This window comes from Leguminivora glycinivorella, chromosome 27 (genome assembly GCF_023078275.1).
Source record: "Leguminivora glycinivorella isolate SPB_JAAS2020 chromosome 27, LegGlyc_1.1, whole genome shotgun sequence".
Lineage (NCBI taxonomy): Eukaryota > Metazoa > Arthropoda > Insecta > Lepidoptera > Tortricidae > Leguminivora > Leguminivora glycinivorella.
The window spans coordinates 2,387,961-2,414,000 of NC_062997.1; the positions used below are offsets into that span (position 1 = coordinate 2,387,961).

Here is a 26,040-nt window from a genome sequence, read left to right on the forward strand (position 1 = left end):
ATTTTATGTGATGTATGAACCCTAGATCAAAGTATTGATGTATTACTAACAATGGACTTTTGCTCGAAATAAATTATTTTTATTTATTATTTAAAACTTAGGTCGTACCACGGCGGTCGGTCGGTGGTCATGAATTTTAGTTAAGACACTACAAAATATGGCGTTTTATAAAAAATATTGAAACTCATCAGCATTCTTCATCTCATCATTTAGAATATTCCAAAATGACCGTTAATTACGTACATAAAAAAAATCGTCACTTAATTCAATAACGATGGTCCGTAATAAATAGCACCGACTGTTAACCAACGCTGACCAAACACTCACTAATGAAACTCGAGATTAGACCCGCGACACACGAGCGACTTTCGAGAAGAGCGGCTGAAAACGCAAGTCGCAGACGCCAGTAGCCGGTTTTCGCGGTCACAGAACGCAATTCGAACTTTAAAACACATCAAACATCAGTCAAAACTGTGTTTTTTGTCATTTTCGGACGCAGAACGTATGTGTGTTTTGTTTGTCATTTCAGAATTGAGGTGACAGCTAAAATCAACAATTGAACTACATTGTTGACAGAAACTGTCCCGATTATCTTTCATTAGTTGGGGTTTGATTCATTAAAGTATACATTTATTCAGATTTGCAATAGGTATTTTCATTTGACTATCATTCTAAAGGCACATACAGTGGTAATAACAGTAGTCAGCACATCAAAGATACGCTCACTTAATTCAATGACGATGGTAGGTAACAAATAACCAGAGCCACGACTGTTAACCGACGCTGACCAAACACAAACTAATGAAATGGGAGCTTTAATCAGATGTTCGGTGTTAGGCGAACGAGACACGGCCGATTTTAATATACATAGTTTGTTGCCCTGTTGACACAGCCATTTTAACCCAGTACGAGTAATGTTTATATTTTTCACAGCAAAAGCTTAATTATGTTCATTGCATAAGGACCTTCCTTTTAGGTATAGAACATGACAAATCCACGCGATTTTTCCGACAAAATGCGCGAGCGAGCGAGTGAGCGGTCGGTTAAACGCGAGCGCGTAAACAAAAACGATAATCATAATTATCTTAACCACCTGGAACCGTATATGTGATGTGCAAAGTGAAAAGAACATTAGTGCGATTTGATAATTGGCGAGATTATAACAGGTTATTTGCGAAATAAGTTGTGATTAGCGAATTTCGAAGTGCATAAACAAGTGTTGTTCTACCCGACGGCTATGAATCAGTAGATCGTGCGCTATCTCTGTCGCACGGGCGGCAGGCCGTATCATCGGTGCTGCTTCAACTCTAGACGGATAATTCTACCCGACGCGCCATCAGATAATCTGCTATCACAGCAAGTACAACTGATATTTACATCTACGCATATTTCGATTTCAACAAATACAACACAATGATTTGCTTAGCCTGCAAACTAGAAATAAACTCCCGCCTGGAATTAATAGTATGTTGGGCATGCAAAGGTTTCTATCATTACACTTGTGGTAACGTCACCTCCGCGGAATATAGAGAACATGGACAAGAACTAATGCGTTCTTGGGTATGTCCCCCCTGCCAAATGGTTACGCGTAGGCCAATAAGGGACGACACACCAGTAGGAAAACGTAGCCGCATACCGTCACACTTAAATGACACAACAATGTCAGTAGACGAGCTACTAAACATGGACGAAAACACACCTAACTCCACAGGTGGTAACTTAGCTGCTAATACTAACCAGCCCCTCACACTAGAGCAAATAAGCCAACTATTGGATACTAAACTACAAAAAAATAACGCAGCCCTTTTAGACGAGATGAAAAACATAGTACATAGTGAAACACACAACATTGTATCCAAATTAAGGCAGGACATTACGCAAAAAATCACCACATTATCTATGCACCAGGAAACCTTAGAAAAAGAACTAAACTTAACAAATATTAAAATAGCACATCTCGAACAAGCAAATCGAAAACTACAAACTGAGATAAATGAGCTAAAAAATGAAATTAAATCCATAAATACGGGAAACCCTCATAGTGACAACAAATACTACCAAAAAACCATTATTTTATACGGCCTGGAAGAATACCACCCCGAAATAGAACCTGAGCTATGTCAAAGATTAGATTATATATTTCATGACATTTTAAACATTAGTATTAACGGATTTATAGAAGGGGTCTCACGAATAGGTCGTAAAGGATACCGTCGGCCGCTTCGTATAGAACTTATAAATAAAAGGATGGCAAATTACATTCTTCAAAACGCTCAAAGTTTCAAAAACACAGGTCTCGCGGTGTCACAGTACCTAGATGGAAAGGCCTTAGAAGAAAGAAAACTCCTAAGAGAGAAACTGGTGAGCGCGCGCCAAGAAGGAAAACATGCGGCGATAAGATACAATAAACTTTTTATAGACGGAAAACAATACATCCCACCTGCAAATACGCCACAACAACAGCAAGCCTCAAATCAACCGCATACGAGTACTGATCTTTTAAAAGGGTGCCAGACGCAACCTATATTTCGACCAACAGATACACAAGACGCCATACAAACAGAAACAAACACTAGTTCAATCTCGATTACAAACCAGTCCTTTCGCGAATGAATTTAAAATGCTAGTGCAAAATGTACAAAGTCTTAAAAATAAAGTACCTACATTAGAAACATTCTTGCTAAACAATAATATTCCAGTACTATGCATCACAGAAACATGGATATCCGAAAATCAGATTAATCTAGTAAATATAGCTGGTTACGAGTTCGCAGCGGCTTACTACCGTAAACAACGTCAAGGAGGCGGTGTGGCAATTCTGCTACAAAAAGGCATACGTTTTGTGGAAAAAACGGACATCGCGGAACTGTCAATCGAATGTGTTTTTGAGTGCTGTGGGGTAGAAATACCTAGTGAAAATATGATCCTAATAAACATATATAGACCCGACCGCGAAATAGATGACTTTTTTGATGGGTTGAACAAATTATTATGTAAATTACAACTAAAGGAACAAAAAAAGCGAATTGTTATAGTAGGTGATTTCAATATTAATATGTTAAGACCTTCCGTTACCACAAGGAAACTAAATGATATTATGCTATGTCATAATCTAAAACAAATAGTCAGAAACCCCACTAGGCAGATTAACGGTTCCAACTCATGTATAGATCTCATATTTACAAATCAGAGAGAATATGTCATAGAAACAGAGGACCATGGCATATCGGACCACAAAGGTATTACTTTCACAGTCCAAAGCCACAACTTACAAACCACACAGAAAGTCTGGTATAAGGAAAGTAGGATATATAGTGACAAAAATATGCTCTCTTTTAGGCAGGCGTTGACCGATGTCAACTGGGGTACCATTATATTAGATCACAATAATATAAATCAAAATTATCAGTCATTTAGTGATAAACTACAGGACATTTTAAGTTCACATATACCTAAAAAAGAATAGGATTATACACGTCGCCAAATACAAAAAACTGGCTAACCAAAGGAATAAAAATATCGTGCAAACACAAAAGACAGCTAAAAGCTTTCGTTAACACAACTAAAAACGAAATTATTCACGATTTTTATAAAAAATACGAAAAAATGCTGAAAAGGTGTATAAGAAAATCAAATAAAATCTACCATGCAAATAAAATTAAAAGTTCAAGTAATAAATCAAAAGTTATGTGGAGCATTATTAGACACGTCACGCGGAAAAACAATGAAATACGATTTAAAAACGTGTTTCTACAAATTGATGATAAAATTTTAGAATCGCCCCAATTAGTAGCGGACGCTATGAATGAGCACTTCGCATCGGTGGGTTAGTCATCGCCGCCTGAGCCAGCGCGTGCGAGTAGTATACCGGCAGATGCGCCCGCGACGAAATTGGACCGTCCTCCTGCCCTCTCATTCGTAACTAACTCCATATTTCTAAGTCCAGTTACCGAAGGCGAAACATTAAAGTTAATCAAACACCTTAAAAATAAAAAGAGTTTCGGTATGGACGAACTACCATCGGCGCTAATAAAACTGTGCGCAAATGAATTAACCCCGCCTTTAACACAACTAATAAACCAGTCTTTTGAAAATGGTGTATTTCCTGATCAGCTAAAAATCTCTAAAATAAAGCCAATTTTAAAACCAGGTGGCAAGGCAACAAATCCAAGCCAATACCGCCCTATTTCACTACTTCCCACCATCTCCAAGGTATTCGAAAAAGCAATGTCAACCCGTGTGTATAACTTCCTTGAAAAATATAAAATACTAGATAAAAATCAGCATGGTTTCAGAAAATGTCATTCTACAACATTAGCAGTTTTCAAATACATTAGAAATATTTTAGAGCACATTGATAACAAAAAATACAGCATTGGTTTTCTTCTAGACATGACAAAAGCATACGATAAAGTTTCCCACGAAAAACTCCTCACAAAATTGTACGAAATGGGAATACGCGGTACGACACACAGCTGGTTTAAATCTTACCTAACAAATCGTCAACAATACGTACACATTGACCATTATAATTATGAAGCTCGCGAAGTAACCGATATTACCTCACACAGACGCCGCACAACTTGCTCCTTGCCACAAGGAAGTATTTTAGCCTGTACCCTATTTTTGGCATATATAAACGACTTGCCAAAAATTCTAGATCCGAATATAACTTGTGTAATGTTTGCCGACGACGTCTCCCTTTTGTTTAGCGCTACAGATAGTATAGAATGCAACTCCCAACTTATGTCAACTTTCAACTCAGTTAGTAAATGGTTAAAATATAACAACCTTGAAATAAATATTAAGAAAACGAAAATAATACAATTTAAGCCTACACAGAAAAAACCTTTAGAATTAAACCTAAACATAAACAACACGGAAATAGAGGAAGTCACTGAATTCAAATTACTAGGCATATTCATAGATTCGGGGGTCAACTGGAAGGCTCATATACAGAATACGAAGACGAAATTGACAAAGTTTATATACGCGCTTAGTGTAATAAAGTTAAATACAGATTATGAGTCTGCACTTTCAGTCTATTACGCGTACATATACTCTAGTCTCCGATATGGTGTGGTCTTATGGGGAGCCAGTACTGATGCCCTGGACCTCTTCATCCTTCAAAAGAAATGTATACGTATTTTAGCAAATATAAGGATTCCTAATAGCTGCCGCCCCTTTTTCAAACAATACGAGCTCCTTACACTGCCGGGTATATACATAATGGAGGCCGTTATCTTCGCACGGAAAAACCCTGACCTGTTTGAGGCTAAAGTAGACACATATAAAACAAGAAGCCAGTATAGAAATAAGCTAAAAACACCTGACTCGAACTTGGCTATATATAGAAACGGTCCCCATTTTTTATGTATCCGCATAGTTAACAAAATCCCTGATGACATCAAATTAGAAAATAATGACAAGTTATTCCATAAGAAATTGAAAAGTTTTCTCATACACAAATGTTACTACTCAGTGGAGGAGTTTTTTAATGATGAAACCTTTTAGTACCTAACTTAAAATTTCCAAAAAAAAAAATTTTTTTTTTTTTTTACATGTATTTTGAATTTAATTGAAATCATTTATTCCTAAATCGTATTACTCGAATTATATTATGCTATTACCAAAAATTATTATATAACAATTCCACATATCCAAATTATTAACTAACTACGTGGCCTGAAACTTAGTATTAAGCTAGATATAAGTAATTTGTGTGCCCTGACAGGGTGTCATGGAAGCTATTTGTAAAATTTTAAGATCCTATGTACATGACTTATACAAATAAACATCTTATCTTATCTTATCTTATCAAATTAGTCATATTTCAACCAATTTACTTACAATTTTAAGACAAATTATACAACAATCTCTCAAGATTCACAGAGGATAAGCGATTGTGTTTGTCTACTTAGAAACCGGTTTATAATTGTCATCTGTGTGACAACCAGACTATTCAATAGCGAGAAACAAAACTGTATGGAGAAAGGGAACATTCGTTAGCGGCATCAAAAAATCTCACATTATTCCGTGAAGCTTTCGGTAGCTACGCTATTCTGAAATCGCTCGGGTGCCGCCGCCCTAACGGCCCCCCTGTAACCGATGGCCTCAGGGATTGGATTTGGTGAATTTATGTGCGTGAGATTGAGACGCTGCACTGTAATTACTTCCGTACGTGTTGTTGAAACAACACGACTCCAGAATCATCCTGTATATGTGTGTTACTTTACAGAATGGCTCTTTAAACAGCAGGACTAAATACTGAAAGCTCAGGCATGATCTTGAGCACGACTTCAGAATTATCTAATAGGTACTTAATATTGTAAATGGGAGAGTGTGTACCTGTTTGTTCGAAAACGGAGCGACGAATAGACGCTATTTTTTAAGTGGAGATAGTTGAAGGGGTGGGGATTAACATTGCCTACTTTTTGTCTCTTTCTAATCCCCCATTTCCCTAAAATGAGGACTGGAAGTTTATATGGATCATTCCGCCATTTTCGAATTTTACGCAATCGTAGCTGCGGGCAAACGTAAGAAATAAATAAAATAAAAAATAAATAAATGTGTATTCACTATACAGGATATACTATATAGGTATACTATACAGGATAACTATAAACATGAGCACTGCAGGACTATCCTGACCTTAAAAACCTTCCATTAAAGTTAACGGAAATCAATAAAAAAAAAAAGGTTGAATAAATAATAACCATACATTTTTCACCTTATTGCAACGGATGAAGGTGACAAAGCGTATAGAAATAGATACACTGAGTACTTTCGTTTAACGAAAAACACTCAAATTATACAAATGCGTGTTAATAAGTAATTAATTTGCGAAGCAGGCTCCCCATTGTTCCGTTGGGAATCGAACCTGCTAACGCAGATGGGGATAGCGCCCCCATTGACATAAAAGAGTTCAGAGGTTCGGGCACTTCAAATCCGACACAACACCAGAAAATAAATAATACTAGGTACGTACAGAAAGGACACTTCCTACAAAATCGTAGTTAGATATTTAGGGTCGACTTATGTTTTCTTTTTTTAGGGTTGTCAAAAATCAGCCTTCACACATCATCATCATCATATCATCCCTTTATCGCCCACTGGTGAGCACAGGTCTCTCTTCTAGTACGCCACTTGTCCCGGTCCTGAGACTCCTGAGCTAATGTCATCCAGCTGTGACCCGCAATTTTCCGGATGTCGTCCACCCAACGAGCAAACGGATGCCAAGCGCTTCTTACATTTCTAAATGCGCTTCTTAAATCTGTAAAATTTCAGCTCTATACAAACAGTGTGATATTTTATTATTTTTATATAGTCAAGTATACGTTTATATTTGTCATTTTACACTCTATTTGACAGCATATAAATTAATAAACAGGTCACATATGTCCTGTTCGCACCAGTCTTAAGCTTTTGTTATTCAGTGCGGAACAGGGCCTATAATGACCTGTTACGCACGACCTTGTATAGCACTGCAGCAAAGTGCAAAATGCATTAGTGTTGTTACCATATTATAAATCCACACGTTATTTTGTGGTGAAAAAATGTGTTTCGATTGTTTTAAATGAAATTCGGTAAATACAATATAACGCTTTTATACGCAAAACGCTTACAATTTTGCTAAATATTATTACGTAAAAATATATTGTAAAAAGTTTAAATTGCTTGATGCAAAATATTTACTAAAATTTCTAAAAATCGTTTTTTAAATAATGTTAAGAGCAAAGTTAAAAGTTTTGGTTGTATATAAAAATCTGGTTACATTAAAGGTAAAGAAAGTAAGAATTGGATCGATATAATATATCGTTTATTTTCCTCATCACTACTAAATCATCGACATGTTTACCTGTGCCCGTTCTGGCTGTGCGGTACAAGTCAATTTTGACCTGTTAATTAATTCGTCTATAAAATCTAAACGAACAGTCATCAACTTCGGCGAAGACAGTATTGTGTAGATTAGTTATTAGACTTAACATTGTTTCAATAAAATTTAATAAATGTGTATCTGGTAAAGGTATTTTAGGTAAAATATGAAACCCTACTTACAAGCTGTAATTGACTTGTACCGCACAGAGAGAAAGCTCAATACAGGACTCTCATGGGTTGTAACGCACTGAGAGCGAGTTCACAAAATCCGGCTCCGCAGTGAACGTGTCAAAAAATCACGTCAATTTGTCGCTCCGTTTTGCCGTGAAAGACGGACAAACAAACAGACACACACACTTTCCCATTTATAGTATTAGTATGGAAGTATGGATTCACATACTCATTCCTCTTTATTTTTATCACAACATAATTTCCTACTATCTAAATCCCACATAATGCACTACCCACATCACAGTAAGTTATAGTTGCCTAACAGATATTGCACGATAGATATCGCAATTTGATAGTTGGGGAGCCAGTGATGCTAAATGCATAGTTACTCGACCGTCGTAGAAACCTATTGAAATAAAAACAAGAACATTTATTTTACCAATGACAGTGAGACTATTATTATTTCAGGGGGTTGATGAAGTGTTAAAAAGTTGGTTTTGGCCTAAATTATGGGATGTGATCATTCTGGTTCAAACTAATGTTTCTATTTAAACTTAACCTGGCAATATTGGCAATAATTTGCAGTCAATCAATCTGACGAACATAAAAGCTCATCATCTGATTTTTATCAGAATAAGGAAATGCATTCAATTATTTTTCAGATTTAGTAATATCATAAGAAACCATTAATTTTAACTAAAAAGTATGTATGTATGTATGTATAAACTCTTTATTGTACAAAACACAAAACACAAAAAAAAAAGTCACAATCTATTCACAATTTGTTGAACCACTACCAAACAAGGGCACAACATAAATGCCTAAAAGTTACATCCGATATCGGATCGGATCATGTGAAACCGCTCTTAGGGTTGTGATCTCACAGAAACGCATCAGAAAATGATACCAATATGTTTTGTCATCACGCATAAAATAAACTATGAGAAAACTATTCTCATTTACATTTTTGACATCAGTTTCGGGAATGAGTCACTTTAAATAGCACTCACTGACTCATTCACTCACTTCGTTCATCCATTTCCACTTCCTTCTTGACATAGTCATTATGCTTTTTCAACACATTTCATTGTAAATATAACATTGTCGTATAATACATTGTAAAGACTTTTTGTGTAGTTATTGCGTAAACATTTTGAGTTATTGTTTCCTCTTTAAGTGAAACTCAATAGGTTAAGTGTTGACATTTATGTTTAAATACAATGTATTCATGTAAAGACTACTGCTCTTTTTGTTCCCCGTTATTGTTAAGAATTGTGCCATTTGTGACTAGTTTTGTAAAATCAGTCTCCCACCGCGTATGTTACCGATAAAATCAATTAAAATTTGAAAAAAAAAACGCCGACATAATAGCGGACTGATTCCTTTCAAATCAGGCTAATAAATGACACTCCCCACTAATTCAGCTTTCAAACAAAAAAAAACTAAATCTAAATCAGTCCATCCGTTCGGGAGCTACGATGCCACAGACAGACACACGCACACACACCCACAGACATACAGAGAGACAGACAGACAGACAGACACGACAACACCCGGTCGCTTTTGCGTCAGGGGTTAAAAAAACAAAGAAAACTTGAAAAGTGAAGTTCTCTTACAGTAGATGTCGCTAGGCGCCTGTATAAGGCACAACAGTGGAAATACTAGTTAACATCTAGCGAGTCTCGACAGCTCAATTGGCAGAGCGATGGGCTAGTGACCCAACTGTCTTGAGTCCATAATTTTTTTTAAACTTTTTTTTTTACTTTTTTATAAAAGTAAATGTATGAACCCAACTTTTGTAAGTCGGCTAACAACGGTCTGGGGGCGGGGCGCTGATCTAGTGCAGTTTTTGTCCTTAGGAAGCCGTGAGCCGATATTTCAAGAGGGGGCGGAGATCGCACGGCACACAGATCTTTACAGTATGACAGTATGTTTTTTGTTTTAAATATTTTTTATACTATATTATTATTCAGAGCCTACTATGTCCCACTGCTAGGCAAAGGCCTCCCCCCTCATTTTCCAATCTTCTCTGTCTAGTGCTATTTCTGGCCAGCCAATCAAAAATGAGTCCAGGTTATCCCGCTATCGCCGGTATGGTTTATACTATAACGGGATGATAATATCATCTCCGAAGGAGGTCTATAAGTTGTATAAATTTTATACAACTAATAGTAAGATCATCGCAGCCTATGGATACCAGCACCTCTAGCATAACTTGCCGCGACAGCCGCGAGAAGTGACAGATCGGCGCGACTTCATGCCTTGTGGCGGGGTTGCAGCACAACTTGCGCGTGAGAGCCGCGACAATGTCGCGGTCAAACATCACTGTCAATAAATGACAACCGATCGCGACTTTGAACGTAATTCGTAGCATAACTGCCTAAATTTGATACAAAATGTTCTCGCGCTTTATGTCATACGGCGAGACGAAGTCTATGCGACTTGAAGACCGCGACTTATGGAAATGAGAATAATTTTCGTACGCAAAATAGCTCAATATTGTGAAAAAGTAAGTTAAAAATTGTTATATTTATATAAATAATATTTATTTACAACAAATTTTTAAAAATAAACCGAAAAATGTTGAAAAACTTTAGTTAAGTATATATTTTCAGAATGGCTTTGTTTTTCATCCTTAATGAAGAAAGGCGGGCAAGGAGAATACAACGGACTCGTCTGAGGGATTTAGCCAACCCCTTCGAGCTCCCGGCACAAGAGTTCTTTCATAATTACCGAATGAACAAGCCCATGGCTTTGTACTTGTGCCGGGAGTTGGAAGGTGCGTTGGCTCCCCGACAGTCGCATGGACTCCCTGTCCACATAAAGGTATGTTTGGTATACTTGCTTATAATATAGCTACGAGACTGTTACTACGGACACATTATAAATTTGATTCATTCATAATAAAGTACGAGTATATAATTCTCATAGCAATTTCAACCACCGTAGGTGCTGGTAGCGGTCAAATTTATGGCCGGTGGGAGCTATCAGCGAGAGGTCGGACAAGACCATACGCTGTGCGTTGCACAGAGAACGGCCTCTAAATACCTGACCCAGGTGATAGCCGCTATAAATAGAAGGTATGATAAAACATTAAATATAAAATTTCACAATGTCCCCAATATATCTTTAAGTAAAATTTATTATTAAAATCTTGTATAGGTGTAAATATGAATTTTAAAATTTGCATAGGCTTAATTGAAACCAATTTGTTTTCAGCCTCAAACCCAAATGGATTACGTTCCCAGGTAACGAGAGGGAAAGAAGAGACGTCGCGGCAGCATTTGAAGCGAAATATGGCTTACCAGATCTTCTGGGAACGCTGGACTGCACGCACGTCTCCATCTTTCCCCTCCGCGTCCGCACGGCCTGCAGTACATCAACCGCAAAGGAAAGCATACAATCAACGTGCAGTTGGTGAGTTGCTTGTCAAAAATAACCAACTAGATAAAAATGTCTAGTATTCGACGTACGAGTACAATGTGCGTTATATTTTCATCACACTTGCTCAACGATTGCATGCAGGCATAGCCGGGTGTTAAACTCCTACAGAAAAAGCTTTTTCCCCTCACTAGCTCGGAAACACGTGTTTTGTCCTTTAATACCAGTGAGTAAAAACGCATTTTATTCACTAGTGAGTAAAGTAATTTGACCTTGAATAAAGTCAAATTAACTGCTTTAAAATTGATAAAAGTAGTTGAATCTAGTAATAAAGATGATTTACCACCTGTGAAACTACTGGAAGCAGTGATAAACGCAGTTTTTGCGTTGTAGTTTCCTCGCTATATTAGTGAGGGGAAAAGTTTTGTGTTACACTCGGGTGCAAATGTATTTTACTTCTCGTGTGTTAAAAAACTCGCCAGTTCAGGATTCTATTCTCGAACCACTCGCTTCGCTCGTCTTCAACTATAGAATCCTTTCACTTGCTCGTTTTTCAATTCCACACTCGGCGTTAAAATACAACTTTGCCCCCTTGTATAACAAATAACTATTTCGACTTGTTAAGGTTCTCTTGATAACGAATGAGAAAGTAGAATTTTATACACAAGACAGCAAAGTAATTTCATACAAATTTTAACTTGGTGTTCTAAGGTCGCTAGTAGAACTGAATGATAATTTACAACCATAAATATTTCGTCGAGTTGGTGTGGTAAAAAATCTGTATTTCACTTGGTAACAAAACGTGAAACCCTCGCAACTTTAAGATTGTATTGCAGTGTGATGAAAAACATTGTGTGTCACTCGAGCCGTAACATTTTCAATATTTATGAGCCATAAACATTACTATTAGGTAGGTATAGTTAGTTATAATTTTATAAAATACATATCGTAACAAGCTTTTAAATTTTAGATTGCTGATGTAAACTGCAGGCTGCTGCACGTAAATGCGCAGTACCCGGGGAAGGTCCATGACCAATTTATTTTTAACCATTCTGTGGTTAAAAATGAAATGCGCCGTTTGTACGACCTAAGAATCGGGTCTTATTACCTGCTGGGTAAGTTTATTATATGGACTGTTGGGGACAATTGGAGAGACTTGCCACCTCCAAATCTTATTCGTTTTAGTATTATTACATCGGGGACCTTTTATATCCCTAATTTTATTTTTGTTATTAACTACAGAGACAATAGGTACATCTCCATTTTTTTATTTGAAGATTATTATAAATGTAAAGTTTACCGGTATTGGCTGATTTGGCTGTTGTATTTATATCTAAATATTTTTCATGTAATGTAAACATATATTTCATGTATTGTGCCTATTGACCTGTAAAAGCGCACTTGTGACCTTACTTGCGGAGTTTGTATGTTGTATTTATGTGTTAAGATTATATAAAAGTATGCTTATTCAGTAAGTACCTATTTAATATGATTGCATAATTTCAGGAGATTCAGGTTATGGATTGGAGCCATGGCTTATGACTCCAATACTCCACGCTGCGCCGGGGTCTGCGGAGGAGCGCTACACGACATGGCACTGCAGTGTCCGCAACACCATCGAGCGGACCAACGGCTATTTAAAAGGGACACTGCGATGCCTTGGTTTGGACCGCTCCCTCCACTATAGCCCTGAAAAATCGTGCCGGCTTATTTATGCTTGCTGCACGATCTATAATATTATGAAACACTTTAGGTAATACATAGAAATTGAAACGAAATTTTGCGAACCATATTCGATCTGAATAGGCTGCCTGGGTGATGGGTGCGTGGTTTGCTGTCTCTTCGACTCTGTTCAATGGCCATTGCTCGATAGCGGTTTTCCTATAGGAATCGCAGTGACCCAATAGTTGGAAAGCAATAAGTTCAAAGCAATGTAGCGATGTATTTGTGGAGTGATAGATGTAGAAACACAGCAATTTCAAATTTTAAGATAACTTACAAAAATAAGAGAAAGTTCTCTTTCATTAATTGAATCAATTTACATTCACTTTAAATGTATTATTTCTAGGGTGGAAATGGGCGAAGTCGATGCAGAGTTACCCGTCGATCACCACAGGCCGGAGCCTATACCTCAGGCGGCCTTATATCAGGCTGCCGTGCTAAAACGGGGACAAATCATTAATACTTACTTTAATTGACATTTCGAATTATATTTTTATATATTTTTATATTATTGTTTCAATTCATAATTACTGACGTAGTGCTTGACGTACCTATCTACTACCAATGCTATGCGTGTTTTTGACTTTGTTCCTCTAAACTACGTTAATACAACCTCTAGCTATGTACTTACTCTATCAATAGAAAAACGTACTTTAAGAGTTTTGAATGATTCACGGTTATTTTCATTAGACTTATATTGACCGGGATATAGACCGTGATTACCTTTTTGATTTTTGTCGAGCTCCCGATATTTCGACGCAGTTGCATGCATCATGATCACGGAAAACTGACGAAATATCGGGAGCTCGACAAAAATCAAAAAGGTAATCACGGTCTATATCCCGGTCAATATAAGTCTAATGAAAACGTACTTTGTTAAAATATCGCATCATCATAAAATATTCGAGTCCTAGATTTACGTAAGCGTTTCGCATACGAATTTGACGGAGTTTGAGGATAACTGCCTCAGAATCTTAGACGTTGAGCGCTATCTATGGAAAGAAATATCAGAGCCAACGTACACATTTGCAACTCGCTGGCCAACTTTATTGCCACATGCTCCAATGAGTGTTTAAAAGCAAGTTCGGCCTGGCCATCCACATTAGAGTATATGCTAGAAAACGCCTGGAAAGTTTATTTAGGGTCGCCATCGTCTAAAACGATGAGGACTAGGCATTTACGAAACAATAAGACGAAACAGTTTGAAACAAAATTGAAAATGTCTCATCTTATTTTATATCTATAATTTGTTAATTTAATTTTGAACTATTCGCTGCGAACAAACCAATCGAATATATACATAACAATATTATATTTGAATAAAACTTTCTGGAGGTTTATTATTACACCTAAATTTATTAATTAATAAAATACAATTTAAATCAAAATTTAAGGTGGTGTAAAGGGCCCATAGTGCGACGTCTCTGTCGCCTAGAGGCGGAGCGTAATTCACTCGCTATCTCCTGCAAAAGAAAAATATTTGTAAAGGAAGCTAGATTGAAATCTATTATTTTACTTTCGTGGTTACATTTATGGATAGGATAGATACAGAATATATATTATGTAGGTCATCATCCTCCTTGCGTTCCGGGCATCGGCCTCGGCTTACAGCATATATGTAGGTATTGCTATTTAATTGTTACTTCGGTCTCTTTTATTGTATATTGGAAACATAATTTTGCACAAACCATTAGTTGTGCATTAGTGGCCCTTTGGGCAGCCACAAATGCCGCAGAATGCTGCTGCTGTTCAGGGCGTTTAGTGCGCCGCTGGGCAGTCGGTATGGGCGCGGGGTTTGGACACTTTGGACGTGAAGCGCGGACCGGAAGCCTCGCTGGAAGCAGGGGGGCCACAACAACAGCTTCAGCGTCAGCTTGTTCTTGCGAACCTCCTACCTCCAGTTCTCCAGTATGAATCTAATTAACACGGGAAAATGATGATTAACTTACATAGTACTTATATTTTTGATAACTTATAAAGTAAGTAAATGTAAAAGTCGCAGCCAAATTAGTGCTTCAAATTGGAAAACGAATAAAAACGGTCTGTTTACTTCCGTACATCATGCTGCCAACTTGAATATCGAAGTACCTATCTATGAGTTTAAAAATATAAAAATGTTGTTGCCAACCAATCTAATCGTTAATTACCTATCATATGCCGCTGTACAGTGAAACGAGAGTACTTACAGCATCACTCGCTGTAGAAATTATAGGCAGTATTGATATTACTATTGATTTCACATTATTAAGTGCCTATAAAAATCGAAATAAGATGTCATATATTAAAGAAACAAACACACACCTCTTATTTCGATTTTTAATTTATATATAGTAGTGTGACTACATAAAAAACACAAATCAAAATATTTGTTAAAATAATTTGATTTGTTCCCATAGTTGCGTATACAGTACTGGACAAAATTCTTCATACACCGACATATAAAATAAACTTTCTATCATAATTTCTTTACCCTTAAACTTAACATCACAGTTGTATTGGAAAACTTTTAACTAATTTCCATGGCGCCATGGCGTACAACATACAGACAATAACATATCAATGATCATACAATTATTTTTTTACATGAGTATAAATATAAATATCAGTACTTTTGGCTCTGGACGAATTTGATCATACAGTAATTAAAATACAAATGAAATGCAATGTAGTAGTGTGTATGGCTGTCATCTGCTTTAGATACCGCTGATTGTCTCGGAGGAACATTTTATGTTAGAAACTGAAAGTATTTATCTAACCCAAGCTTTTTCCTGTTTGTCTACTGAAGTAGGCAAAGTGGGTATAATTCAGAATGACATTTGATATTTTCTTTATTTTTCCAAAAACTTCCTTAAATTTTGGCTTGGATTGATTACATGAGACTATGTTAGCCATTCAAGCTATTCATTCCTATTAATTATAACAAACGCATGAGATATACATACTGGTATTATCTTTCAGCCATCGCCCGTCTGAATATATATGAAAAGATGACTGAAAGAAAATACTAGTATGTCTATTTCATGCGTTCCTTGTGATTCATAGGATTAAGTAGCTTCAATGGCTGACATAGTCTCATGTTATCAATCCTAGCCAAAATTTAAGGAAGTTTTTGGAAAAACAAAGAAAATATCAAATGTTATTCTGAATTATACCCACTTTGCCTACTTTAGTAGGCACACAGGAAAAAGCTTGGGTTAGATAAATACCTTCAGTTTGTACCTGAAAATGTTCCTCCGAGACAAGCAGCCATATCTAAAGCAGATGAAAGCCATACACACTAATACATTGCATTTCATTCGTATTTTAATTACTGTATGATCAAATTTGTCCAGAGCCAAAAGTACTAATATTTATATTTATACCCATGTAAAACAATAATTGTACAATCATTGATATATTGTTGTCTGTAAGTTGTATGCCATGAAATTAGCCAAAAGTTTTCAACACAAGTGATGTTAAGTTTAAGGGTAGAGAAATTATGATAGAAAGTTTATTTTTTTATGTCGGCGTATGAAGAATTTTGTCCAGTACTGTAAGTGCCTATAAAGTCAAATCTATTACATGCAAATATTTCAAATTAATCACGATTAATAATTTTGATACTTACCCCTGCCGTACCAATCCCCGTCTCGTGCTCCACGCCAATGCCTGCGGCGCACTCCGACCCCATTGCGCCGAGTATTTTTTCGGTCGTGGTGCTGAGTTTGGGGACGACCTCCGCGTTCCCCGTTCTTTGAAACGAGAGGCGGAGGCGCCCCCCATCAGCACGAGCCTTTTTTTTTAAATCACGCCACGTCTGAAAAATATTATTAGGTAAATTTTATGTTCAAAATTCACTTTTGTGAAAAAAAGCTTAGGCAGGGAATAAACGACGGACTTGTGTGTAAGTAAGCACAAAGGTTTGTTCGATATACGTAAACTTACGTGCTTCCATTGGTCCACAGACTTGTCTGGGCCAAAATCCGCAAGCATTGTTTTTAATTGAGCCCACTCGTTCGCATTATGTTGTGGTCCGAGTGGGCCCCGAAACTCCCCCGCTGCAAATAGAGGGTTGGCGGCCATGTAGTCCACCAACTTCTCCATCTGTTGCGGAGTACTCCGTAATCTAAAAAGATAAGTAACATTAATGAATATTATGTAACACTAATAGTATTTTGTCGATGTAGGTACAGCTAAAATTATCAAAGTAAGCTGTAAAGTGTTTTAACAAGGATTATTGAGGTAAGTTACTTACATTTGACGTTTCGGCAGCATATTTAAATAATGTCTTTATTTTTCTTTGACACAATTTTGACGTTTCTAAACCAAATCCATAACGAATATTTGTTTTTTTTAAATTAAAGACCGAATGAAATAGCACAACACTGTTTCCGATTCAGGGATGTCACATGTAAATTGCATACATTTTTAGACTTTGAATTCATTGGGCAACACTGTGAAGTCTCGCCGCGACTTTGAGTTCTCTACGCAATCTTCGCTGTCGCGGGTGCAAGTTATGCTGCCAAAAAGGACAGATTTGACAGCCGCGGGAATGTTGACTCGAGTCGCGGTCTAAGTCGCGGTTGTAAGATGTGCTAGAGGTGCAGCAAATGTAGAGACCCTCTAATGTAGGAACATCATTATTACTAGATGAGCTCACGTTTCTAAAAAAAAAAAATTGAGCCTAATATTGTTCCGTCCCACTGCTGGGCACAGACCTCTCATACATAGGACTTAGGAGGGCTCGAGCTAGTTTCCAGTCTCCACGCAATCCTAATGCGGATTGGGAGCTTTGATTCCTTCCTTCGGAGATATATCTGTTTTGAGTTATACCCTTTTTCACTAGGCCCACAGATATGCAAGTTTTCCTTCACCGAAAATCTAGTGGTAAATATTAAATGACATTTCGTACGTAAGTGCCGAAGCGCTGGTAGCCTAGCGGTAAGTACGTGCGATTTTAGTTCCGGAGGTCACGGGTTCAAACCCCGGCTCGCACCAATGAGTTTTTCAGCATTTTCGAAATGTCGTTTGATATTTGCCAGTCGCTTTTCGGTGAAGGAAAACATCGTGAGGAAACCGGACTAATTCCAATAAGGTCTAGTTTACCCTTCGGGATGGAAGGTCAGATGGCAGTCACTTTCGTAAAAACTAGTGCCTATGCCAAATCTTAGGATTAGTTGTCAAAGCGGACCCCAGGCTCCCATTAACCGTGGCAAAAGCCGAGATAACGCTAGGAGGATGATGATTCGTATGTAAGTTCCGAAAAACTCATTGGTACGAGCCAAAATTTTAACCCGCGACCTCCGGATTGAAAGTCGGGCGTAATATCCACTCGGCCACCACTGCAGTTATATAAACACTAGCTTTTGCCCGCGGCTTCACACGCGTTAGAAAGTGACAGAAAGTAGCCTATGTCGCTCTCCATCTCTTCAACTATTTCCACTAAAATATCACGTCAATTCGTCGCTCACAATTTCCCATTTATAATATTAGAGATAGATTTACCTACTGTTAACCATCTACGCACTGCGCCGTCTCTATCTTTATCAGCCAACGCCAGTGTAATTTAGTTGTTGGAGAAAAATTGAGAATTCACCACGAACCCTACATTCGTTTACACTATCTGTTGTGGGCTATCTAGATATGTGGCTTAGGAGTGGATAAATCAGTAAATATATGGATTCCTATTTGAATCTATGGTAAGATTTTTTTTTAAATAAGGGGTAGCCTGCCTCGCTTTATGAACGGCCTCGTCTCAATAAAGAATTCACCACGAACCCGACATTCGTTTACACTATCTGTTGTGGGCTATCTAGGTATGTGGCTTAGGAAGTGGATAAATCAGTAAATACCTCTACATGGATTCCCGATGTTTTAAATATATCATATATACGGACACAAGATAGTTTTTTTTTGAAAAAGTGGGTTGCCTGCTTCATCTTTTAAACGGTCTCACAGGAGAATGCTAAATTCACTAAATTCATTTAAATATCTGTCCTGTGCTATCTATAGTCCGCATCTTAAGGTATATAAACAAAATCTATCCTCAAAAGGCTCCTTAAACAAGTTAAGGGTAAAGAAACAGTACGGGAGCTACGATGCCACATACAGACACACACACAGACATACAGACAGACAAACAGACAGACAGACACGTCAAACTTATAACACCCCGTCGTTTTTGCGCCGGGGATTAAAAACAGGTCAGTGACAGATCCGCTTGGTTTTAGTTATCCAAGAAACGTTACAACTTCCCGAAAATTCACGAATTATTTGAACCACCTAAAAGTATAGAAGCTTTTGAAACGGACTATCTACAGTATTAACAAAATTTCTGATAAAAAGTCCTCAATCCACATGAAGCGAGGGCCCTTCCGAGTTTGAAAGCCACTTTTAATAAACAAAAACGATAGGTAACGCGAGATTCGATTTAATTCGCCACTCAAGCATTTCTTTTATGTCTTCATTCCGCAGCCTTCAAAGGAATTAATTTACCTACGTGGATGTTCATAATTTCTGGATGTCACGAATCAAAATGTCGCCTTTATTTTTAGACTGTACAACCATTACTTTTTATTATTAATTATTAAATATTACTTGTTTAATTTTGTTACTAACATAGATAATAAGCGACTTAACTAACACATTTATTGGACCATTTGATGTCTGAATTGAATAAATAAATTAAATTAAATTAAATTATCATCATCATCATATCAGCCCTAGGAAGTCTACTGCTGAACATAGACCTCCCCTTTGGACCTCCATACATTTATTTATTTATTTATTTATTTATTGTTCAGAACACATACAGTCATATATCAAATAACATAGGTAGCAAACATGTATAAGGGATAAAAGACCTGGGGCCTATTGCATAACAATTTACAACTTGTATTACAAGCGGAACTCTCTTTCTTATAAAATGAATTGGAGGGGGACTACCGCTTGTAATATGAGTTGTAAATTGTTATGCAATAGGCCCCTGGAGGTTCATAAATGTTGTACATATCCTCATTATCTGTGTGCTTTCGAATAAAAAATATTCTATTCTACTCGTATATACGCGTTGGAAGCAACCTGCATCCAGCGTCTTCCAGTGAGTTTTATAAGGCGTAAAATACACACAAGGGAAGCACGTCGCAAGACGCGGAACAGACGCCCGCGCCAAAACTCATAATTTCTATTAATTATTATCATTATTCCTATTTAATAAGTCAAAGAGAAAGATATAAAGTAAATTAATTGACCGTGACGTCACTCCTCAGTATTTCATAGTAATCCCTTATTAGCAAATCGTTTTGACAGTTCTTAAAAAAAAGCTGATTTGACTAGCAGGAAACTAGCCTATTATTTGTTTACGTTTTTTAACCCCCGACGCAAAAACGACGGTGTGTTATAAGTTTGAGTGTCTGTCTGTCTGTCTGTGTGTGTGTCTGTCTGTGGCATCGTAGCTCCCGAACAGATGAACCGATTTCGATTTAATTTTTTTGTCTGAAAGTTGGGTTAGTCGGGAGTGTTCTTAGGCATGTTTCATGAAAATCGGTCTACTATGTCTCGGTCGGGGTTTTTTTTTCGAAAATTAATTTTTTTAAGTAACTAAATCTGTACTTGTAAGAAGCCCTGGTGGCCTAGCGGTAAGACCGTGCGACTTTCGATCCGGAGGTCGCGGGTTCGAACCCCGGCTCGCACCAATTAGTTTTTCGGAACTTATGTGCGAGATGTCATTTGATATTTGCCAGTCGCTTTTCGGTGAAGGAAAACATCGTGAGGAAACCGAACTAATTCAAATAAACCCTAGTTACCCTTCGGGTTGGAAGGTCAGATGGCAGTCGCTTTCGTAAAACGCCTACGCCAAATCTTGGGATTAGTTGTCAAAGCGGACCCCAGGCTCCCATGAGCCGTGGCAAATGCCGGGATAACGCAAGCAGGATGATGATAAGTCTGTGCTTGTAAATGAGTTGACATTTAACTAAGGAACCCTAAATCGATAGGTAACGCGAGTTTCGATTTAAATTGCTACTCGGGTATTTCTTTCATGTCTTTATTTCCAGTCATCAAAGGAATCGAAATTAATTTATGTGAATTGCCAGGATTCGATACGTAGGTATACGATCGTTAGGTAAAAATATGCGACGTTCTCATTCGAAAGGTACTTCTCTCTAGCTTAAGTCTTCTTCTCACTGCACTTAGAATATAATAGTTCATTGTTAATTAGAAATTATTACAATAGGTACATTTGTGTCACTTAACTTCAAAACTGGGTAAATCCATTCTGCTATAAGGTTAATTATCTTCAGATTATATTATATTTTTTATATATTCAACCTTAAAGCAGAATGGATTTACCCAGCACGGGTAGCATGGTCGCGCGATAGACGATAAAATAGCAGGCTGTCCCTATCGCACTATTTGTAAGTGCGATAGGGACGGCCAGATGTTTTATCATTTATCGCGCGACCATACTTGCCTGCCAGGTTTGAAGTTAAGCGGCGACACATTTGCCCTGTGGCGACACTAGGCTAAGCCTAGCTGTGGCAGCCAACACTAAATGAACATAAAGTTTGTTATTCTAGTAACATCTTTAATAAAATAAATAAATAAATAAATATTGGGCTCACCACAGATGTCATATATACCATAGATCAAGCAAACGTATCTACTTAGCGTGTCAAATGAACTCAGTGAAATCCACTGAGTTGTCCGTCTTTACTCGCAGCTTGCAGCTTTCGGGCGTCAATTTTTGTAAGTTGAAGTCAACCAAAACATAAAAAATGCCTCGTTACGTGATATTGCAATTGCAACAACACAAAAATTATGAACAATCAAGAGCCTGAGACATATTTAAAATTACAGGCAAGAATCAACTTCAGTACAAAATTTGACACGCTCGGCCCCTATACAAATATATGAATTTGTTTCTTCTATCTAAATTAAGTTCTGTGGGGGACACCTTACACAGATCAACTTAGCCCCAAACTAAAGCAAAGCTTGTACTATGGGTGCTAGGCGACGATATACATACTTAAATAGATAAATACATACTTATATACATAGAAAATATCCATGACTCAGGAACAAATATCTGTGCTCATCACACAAATAGATGCCCTTACCGGGATTCGAACCCAGGACCGCGGCTTAACAGGCAGGGTCACTACCGACCGACTGAGCCAGACCGGTCGTCAATGTTGATGAATTTCTGTTTTTTTTTTTGCCCTATGGTTGACTGGCAGAGAATATCTGAAGGCATTAAGTCCGCCATTTGTACTTTTTTTGTGCAATAAAGTATACATAAATAATTAAAAACAGAACCAGGGACGGCGCACACCGCGATTCTTTCGCCAAGCTACATGTCGGCTGCCGCGCATTCGCGGTCCATTCAGTAGATAGATTTATTTGTTTCTTATTGAGATAACACATACACACATACAACACATACAATCACGCCTGTATCCCATAAAGGGGTAGGCAGAACACATGAAACTACTAAAGCTTCAGTGCCACTCTTGGCAAATAAGGGGTTGAAAGAAAACGAAACTGTGACATTGCAGTGACAGGTTGCCAGCCTCTCGCCTACGCCACAATTGAGATAACCTAACCAAAAAATTACAATTTTCTGTAAAACCCCCGACCGCGACATAGTAGACTGATTTTCATGAAACATGGCTAAGAACACTCCCGACTAACTCAGCTTTCAGACAAAAAAAACTAAATCTAAATCGGTTCATTCGTTCGGGAGCTACGATGCCACAGACAGACAGACAGACTAACAAACAGACAGACAGATAGACACGTCAAACTTATAACACCCCGTCGTTTTTGAGTCGGGGGTTAAAACATGGTAAATAACATGGTGGTGACGACCTTCGCGGGAAGCAATAGAACTCAATGTCGGCTGTTCGCGTGCGGTCCGATTGTTAATGCAGTTAAGAATTAAGAAAGGCGGCATTTTGTGCACATCAAAGCAGTGAGCCTTCTGTACTTGTACATATATTCTGTGGCAGAACTTAATGTACCTAGACTAAATGCTAGCTTAAAAGGTATATCAAGCATTTCATAACAAAGGGTTGTCAGAACAAAGACTGTTGATGACAACAAAAGCTGTGTTTATTTCTTTATACAAAGTATTTATATAAACAAATAGTAATTCTGAGAACAGTGTTTTTCTAGTTTATATGTAAAGCTTTATTTACTAAGTAGCTTCTCGTTATGTTGGAAGATTAAAAAAATATGTTTGTTTAAAATGCTTTTTAACCCCCGACGCAAAAACGAAGGGGTGTTATAAGTTTGACGTGTCTGTCTGTCTGTCTGTTTGTCTGTCTGTCTGTGTGTGTGTCTGTCTGTGGCATCGTAGCTCTCGAACGGATGAACCGATTTTGATTTAGTTTTTTTTGTCTGAAAGCTGAGTTAGTCGGGAGTGTTCTTAGCCATGTTTCATGAAAATCGGTCCACTATGTCGAGGTCGGGGGTTTTTTCAAAATTTCAATTTTGTGGTTAGGTTATTACTTACAACTCTTAAGAGCTAGCTCGATTATTGTTACTTTGTGATGTCAAACAGATAAGATATGTAAGACTGTAGTTAGCATAGTTAAAAAAAAATCAACTCAATTAAAGATATCTGTTTAAAATTGATTCGCAAGATTTCATCCGAACATATATAAGAATTTAAGTAGTTATTTCGTTGCTTTTATAAGTTTTAGGTTAAAAACCTAACCACAAAATTATAATTTTGAAAAAACCCCCGACCGGCATAGTAGACCGATTTACATGAAACATGGCTAAGAACACTCCCGACTAACTCAGCTTTCAAACAAAAAAAAACTAAATCTAAATCGGTTCATCCGTTCGGGAGCTTCGATGCCACAGACAGACACATACACACAGACAGACACACATGTCTCTCTCTCTTGTTCGTCAAACTTATAACACCCCGTCCTTTATGCGTCGGGGGTTAAAAAGCAAAGATGGCGCCTTCAATGTATAAAATAGCTTCCACAACCGTAAAATGTAAAAACACACACTCGATGTTGCTCTAACAACTTTTTCCGGACATATAAGGGACCGGCCACATCGGAGCGGCGTGGCGGCGGCGTGGCGCGCGCGGCGCCGCTTGGCGGCGCGTCTTACGTCCTTCCTATACAAAATGTACTGAGGAGACGTTTTTTGAATTACACTCAGGTGGCGTGGCGCGGACGTCCGTTGCGCGCCCCGAGACACGCGACGCTTAAGTGGGAACGCTGGCTAATAGCGTCATACTCGTGGTAGACCTACAGGACCTACCGGGGTAGGACTACTTTCATTTTACATATAACTCATTTTACACCCAATTATAATATGTTTAAAGCTAAATTAGCACGTAAATCAAATATCAAAGATACCTTTTATAACAAAAATGTAGCTCTACCTCATTAGTTATTCGGCTCTTTATATCTGTCTTCGGCAGTGTTCATTAAATTATGACTCTGTTCTGAAATATGTGGAGTCGCCACCGGTTTTAATTAAATTTATCTAAAAGTAAATATCATATCAAATCAAAAGTAAATATATCAAGTATAATGAACTTTCCGACGTTTCGAAGTCCTTAAAAGCGTAAATTTACCTTTATATAAAAGTCTGAAGTACAAATCAAAAGAACACATTCTCAACTACGGGTGATCGTGACTCCTATATTTTTCAACATTTTAAAGCAACTAGGGAACAAATCAAATTATTTTATTGAATATTTTTCGATTTGTTCTTTTTTCAAGTAGTCACACTACTATATATAAATTATAAATTTAAATAGATGTCATACACGAAAGAAAAAACCGGCCAAGAGCGTGTCGGGCCACGCTCAGTGTAGGGTTCCGTAGTTTTCCGTATTTTTCTCAAAAACTACTGAACCTGTCAAGTTCAAAATAATTTTCCTAGAAAGTCTTTATAAAGTTCTACTTTTGTAATTTTTTCCATATTTTTTAAACATATGGTTCAAAAGTTAGAGGGGGGGGACGCACTTTTTTTTCCTTTAGGAGCGATTATTTCCGAAAATATTAATATTATCAAAAAACGATCTTAGTAAACCCTTATTCATTTTTAAATACCTATCCAACAATATATCACACGTAGGGATTGGAATGAAAAAAAATATCAGCCCCCACTTTAAATGTAGGGGGGGTACCCTAATAAAACATTTTTTTTCCATTTTTTATTTTTGCACTTTGTTGGCGTGATTTATATACATGTATATTGGTACCAAATTTCAGCTTTCTAGTGCTAACGGTTACTGAGATTATCCGCGGACGGACGGACGGACGGACGGACAGACAGACATGGCGAAACTATAAGGGTTCCTAGTTGACTACGGAACCCTAAAAACGACAGGGCCCACTGGTGGCCGAGCCGGTGTTAGAGTTGGTCAAAGGCGCCTAGCCTTATCAGAGATAACATACACTAGAGAAATTTCGTCGGGTACCACGGCGGGCGGGTGGTCTAGTGGTGAGCTGGTGAGGACGTTAGCCGCGTAAGCTGAAGACCCGGGTTCGATTCCCGGCTCGGCCACCAGTGGGCCCTGTCGTTTTTTCTTTCGTGTATGATATCTATTTAAATTTATAACATTTTAAAGGTTATTTCTTTCAAAAATTCCAACAATTGTATTCTTTAAAATATGACTCGGTTCTAAAATATGCAAAATCGCCTGATGCTTCATACCAAAAAGAGTCATCAAATGATTCATGTAACATAATGAAGCATAATGACTTTCAGTTTTTAAATTGCACTATTAAGATGAAACCTTTGGTTTAGGGTTTGGTTGAACGGTATTGAGAACATAATTATGTCGGTATACTCGTAGTTTCTTAGAAGATTGAACAATAAATACCACAATGAGTTGCTAAAAAGAGGATATTTTTATTTTGTATTTTGGAATTA

At 37.5% G+C, this 26,040-nt stretch overlaps 3 protein-coding genes across 3 annotated transcripts in view; 1 reads left to right on the top strand and 2 right to left on the bottom strand.

Moving 5' to 3' along the window:
* Nucleotides 1-26,040, bottom strand: part of LOC125240366 — a 318,608-nt gene that overhangs the window by 220,583 nt on the left and 71,985 nt on the right. The gene's annotated exons all lie outside the window — the stretch shown is intronic.
* On the top strand, nt 12,194-13,505 carry LOC125240368 (putative nuclease HARBI1). The gene is made up of 2 exons (XM_048148275.1): nt 12,194-12,545; nt 12,937-13,505. The coding sequence occupies exons 1-2, from the start codon at nt 12,500-12,502 to the stop codon at nt 13,185-13,187; spliced, it is 297 nt and encodes a 98-aa protein (XP_048004232.1). The 5' UTR covers nt 12,194-12,499; the 3' UTR covers nt 13,188-13,505.
* On the bottom strand, nt 14,489-17,721 carry LOC125240367. Its single transcript, XM_048148274.1, has 5 exons — nt 17,387-17,721; nt 17,077-17,257; nt 16,760-16,948; nt 14,841-15,068; nt 14,489-14,615 (listed from the first exon to the last, which is right to left on the bottom strand). Exons 1-5 carry the CDS (start codon nt 17,404-17,406, stop codon nt 14,535-14,537), a joined length of 699 nt encoding a protein of 232 aa, XP_048004231.1. The 5' UTR covers nt 17,407-17,721; the 3' UTR covers nt 14,489-14,534.

What these genes read in the sequence shown, in the direction of transcription:
- LOC125240368 (XM_048148275.1), top strand. Translation starts at nt 12,500, where the DNA reads ATGCGCCGTTTGTACGACCTAAGAATCGGGTCTTATTACCTGCTGG. An exon ending in CGGGTCTTATTACCTGCTGG is followed by an intron (nt 12,546 to 12,936) that starts GTAAGTTTATTA and finishes GCATAATTTCAG; the next exon opens with GAGATTCAGGTTATGGATTG.
- LOC125240367 (XM_048148274.1), bottom strand. Translation starts at nt 17,406, where the DNA reads ATGCTGCCGAAACGTCAAAT. An exon ending in ATGCTGCCGAAACGTCAAAT is followed by an intron (nt 17,258 to 17,386) that starts GTAAGTAACTTA and finishes TTATCTTTTTAG; the next exon opens with ATTACGGAGTACTCCGCAAC. An exon ending in CTGTGGACCAATGGAAGCAC is followed by an intron (nt 16,949 to 17,076) that starts GTAAGTTTACGT and finishes AATATTTTTCAG; the next exon opens with ACGTGGCGTGATTTAAAAAA.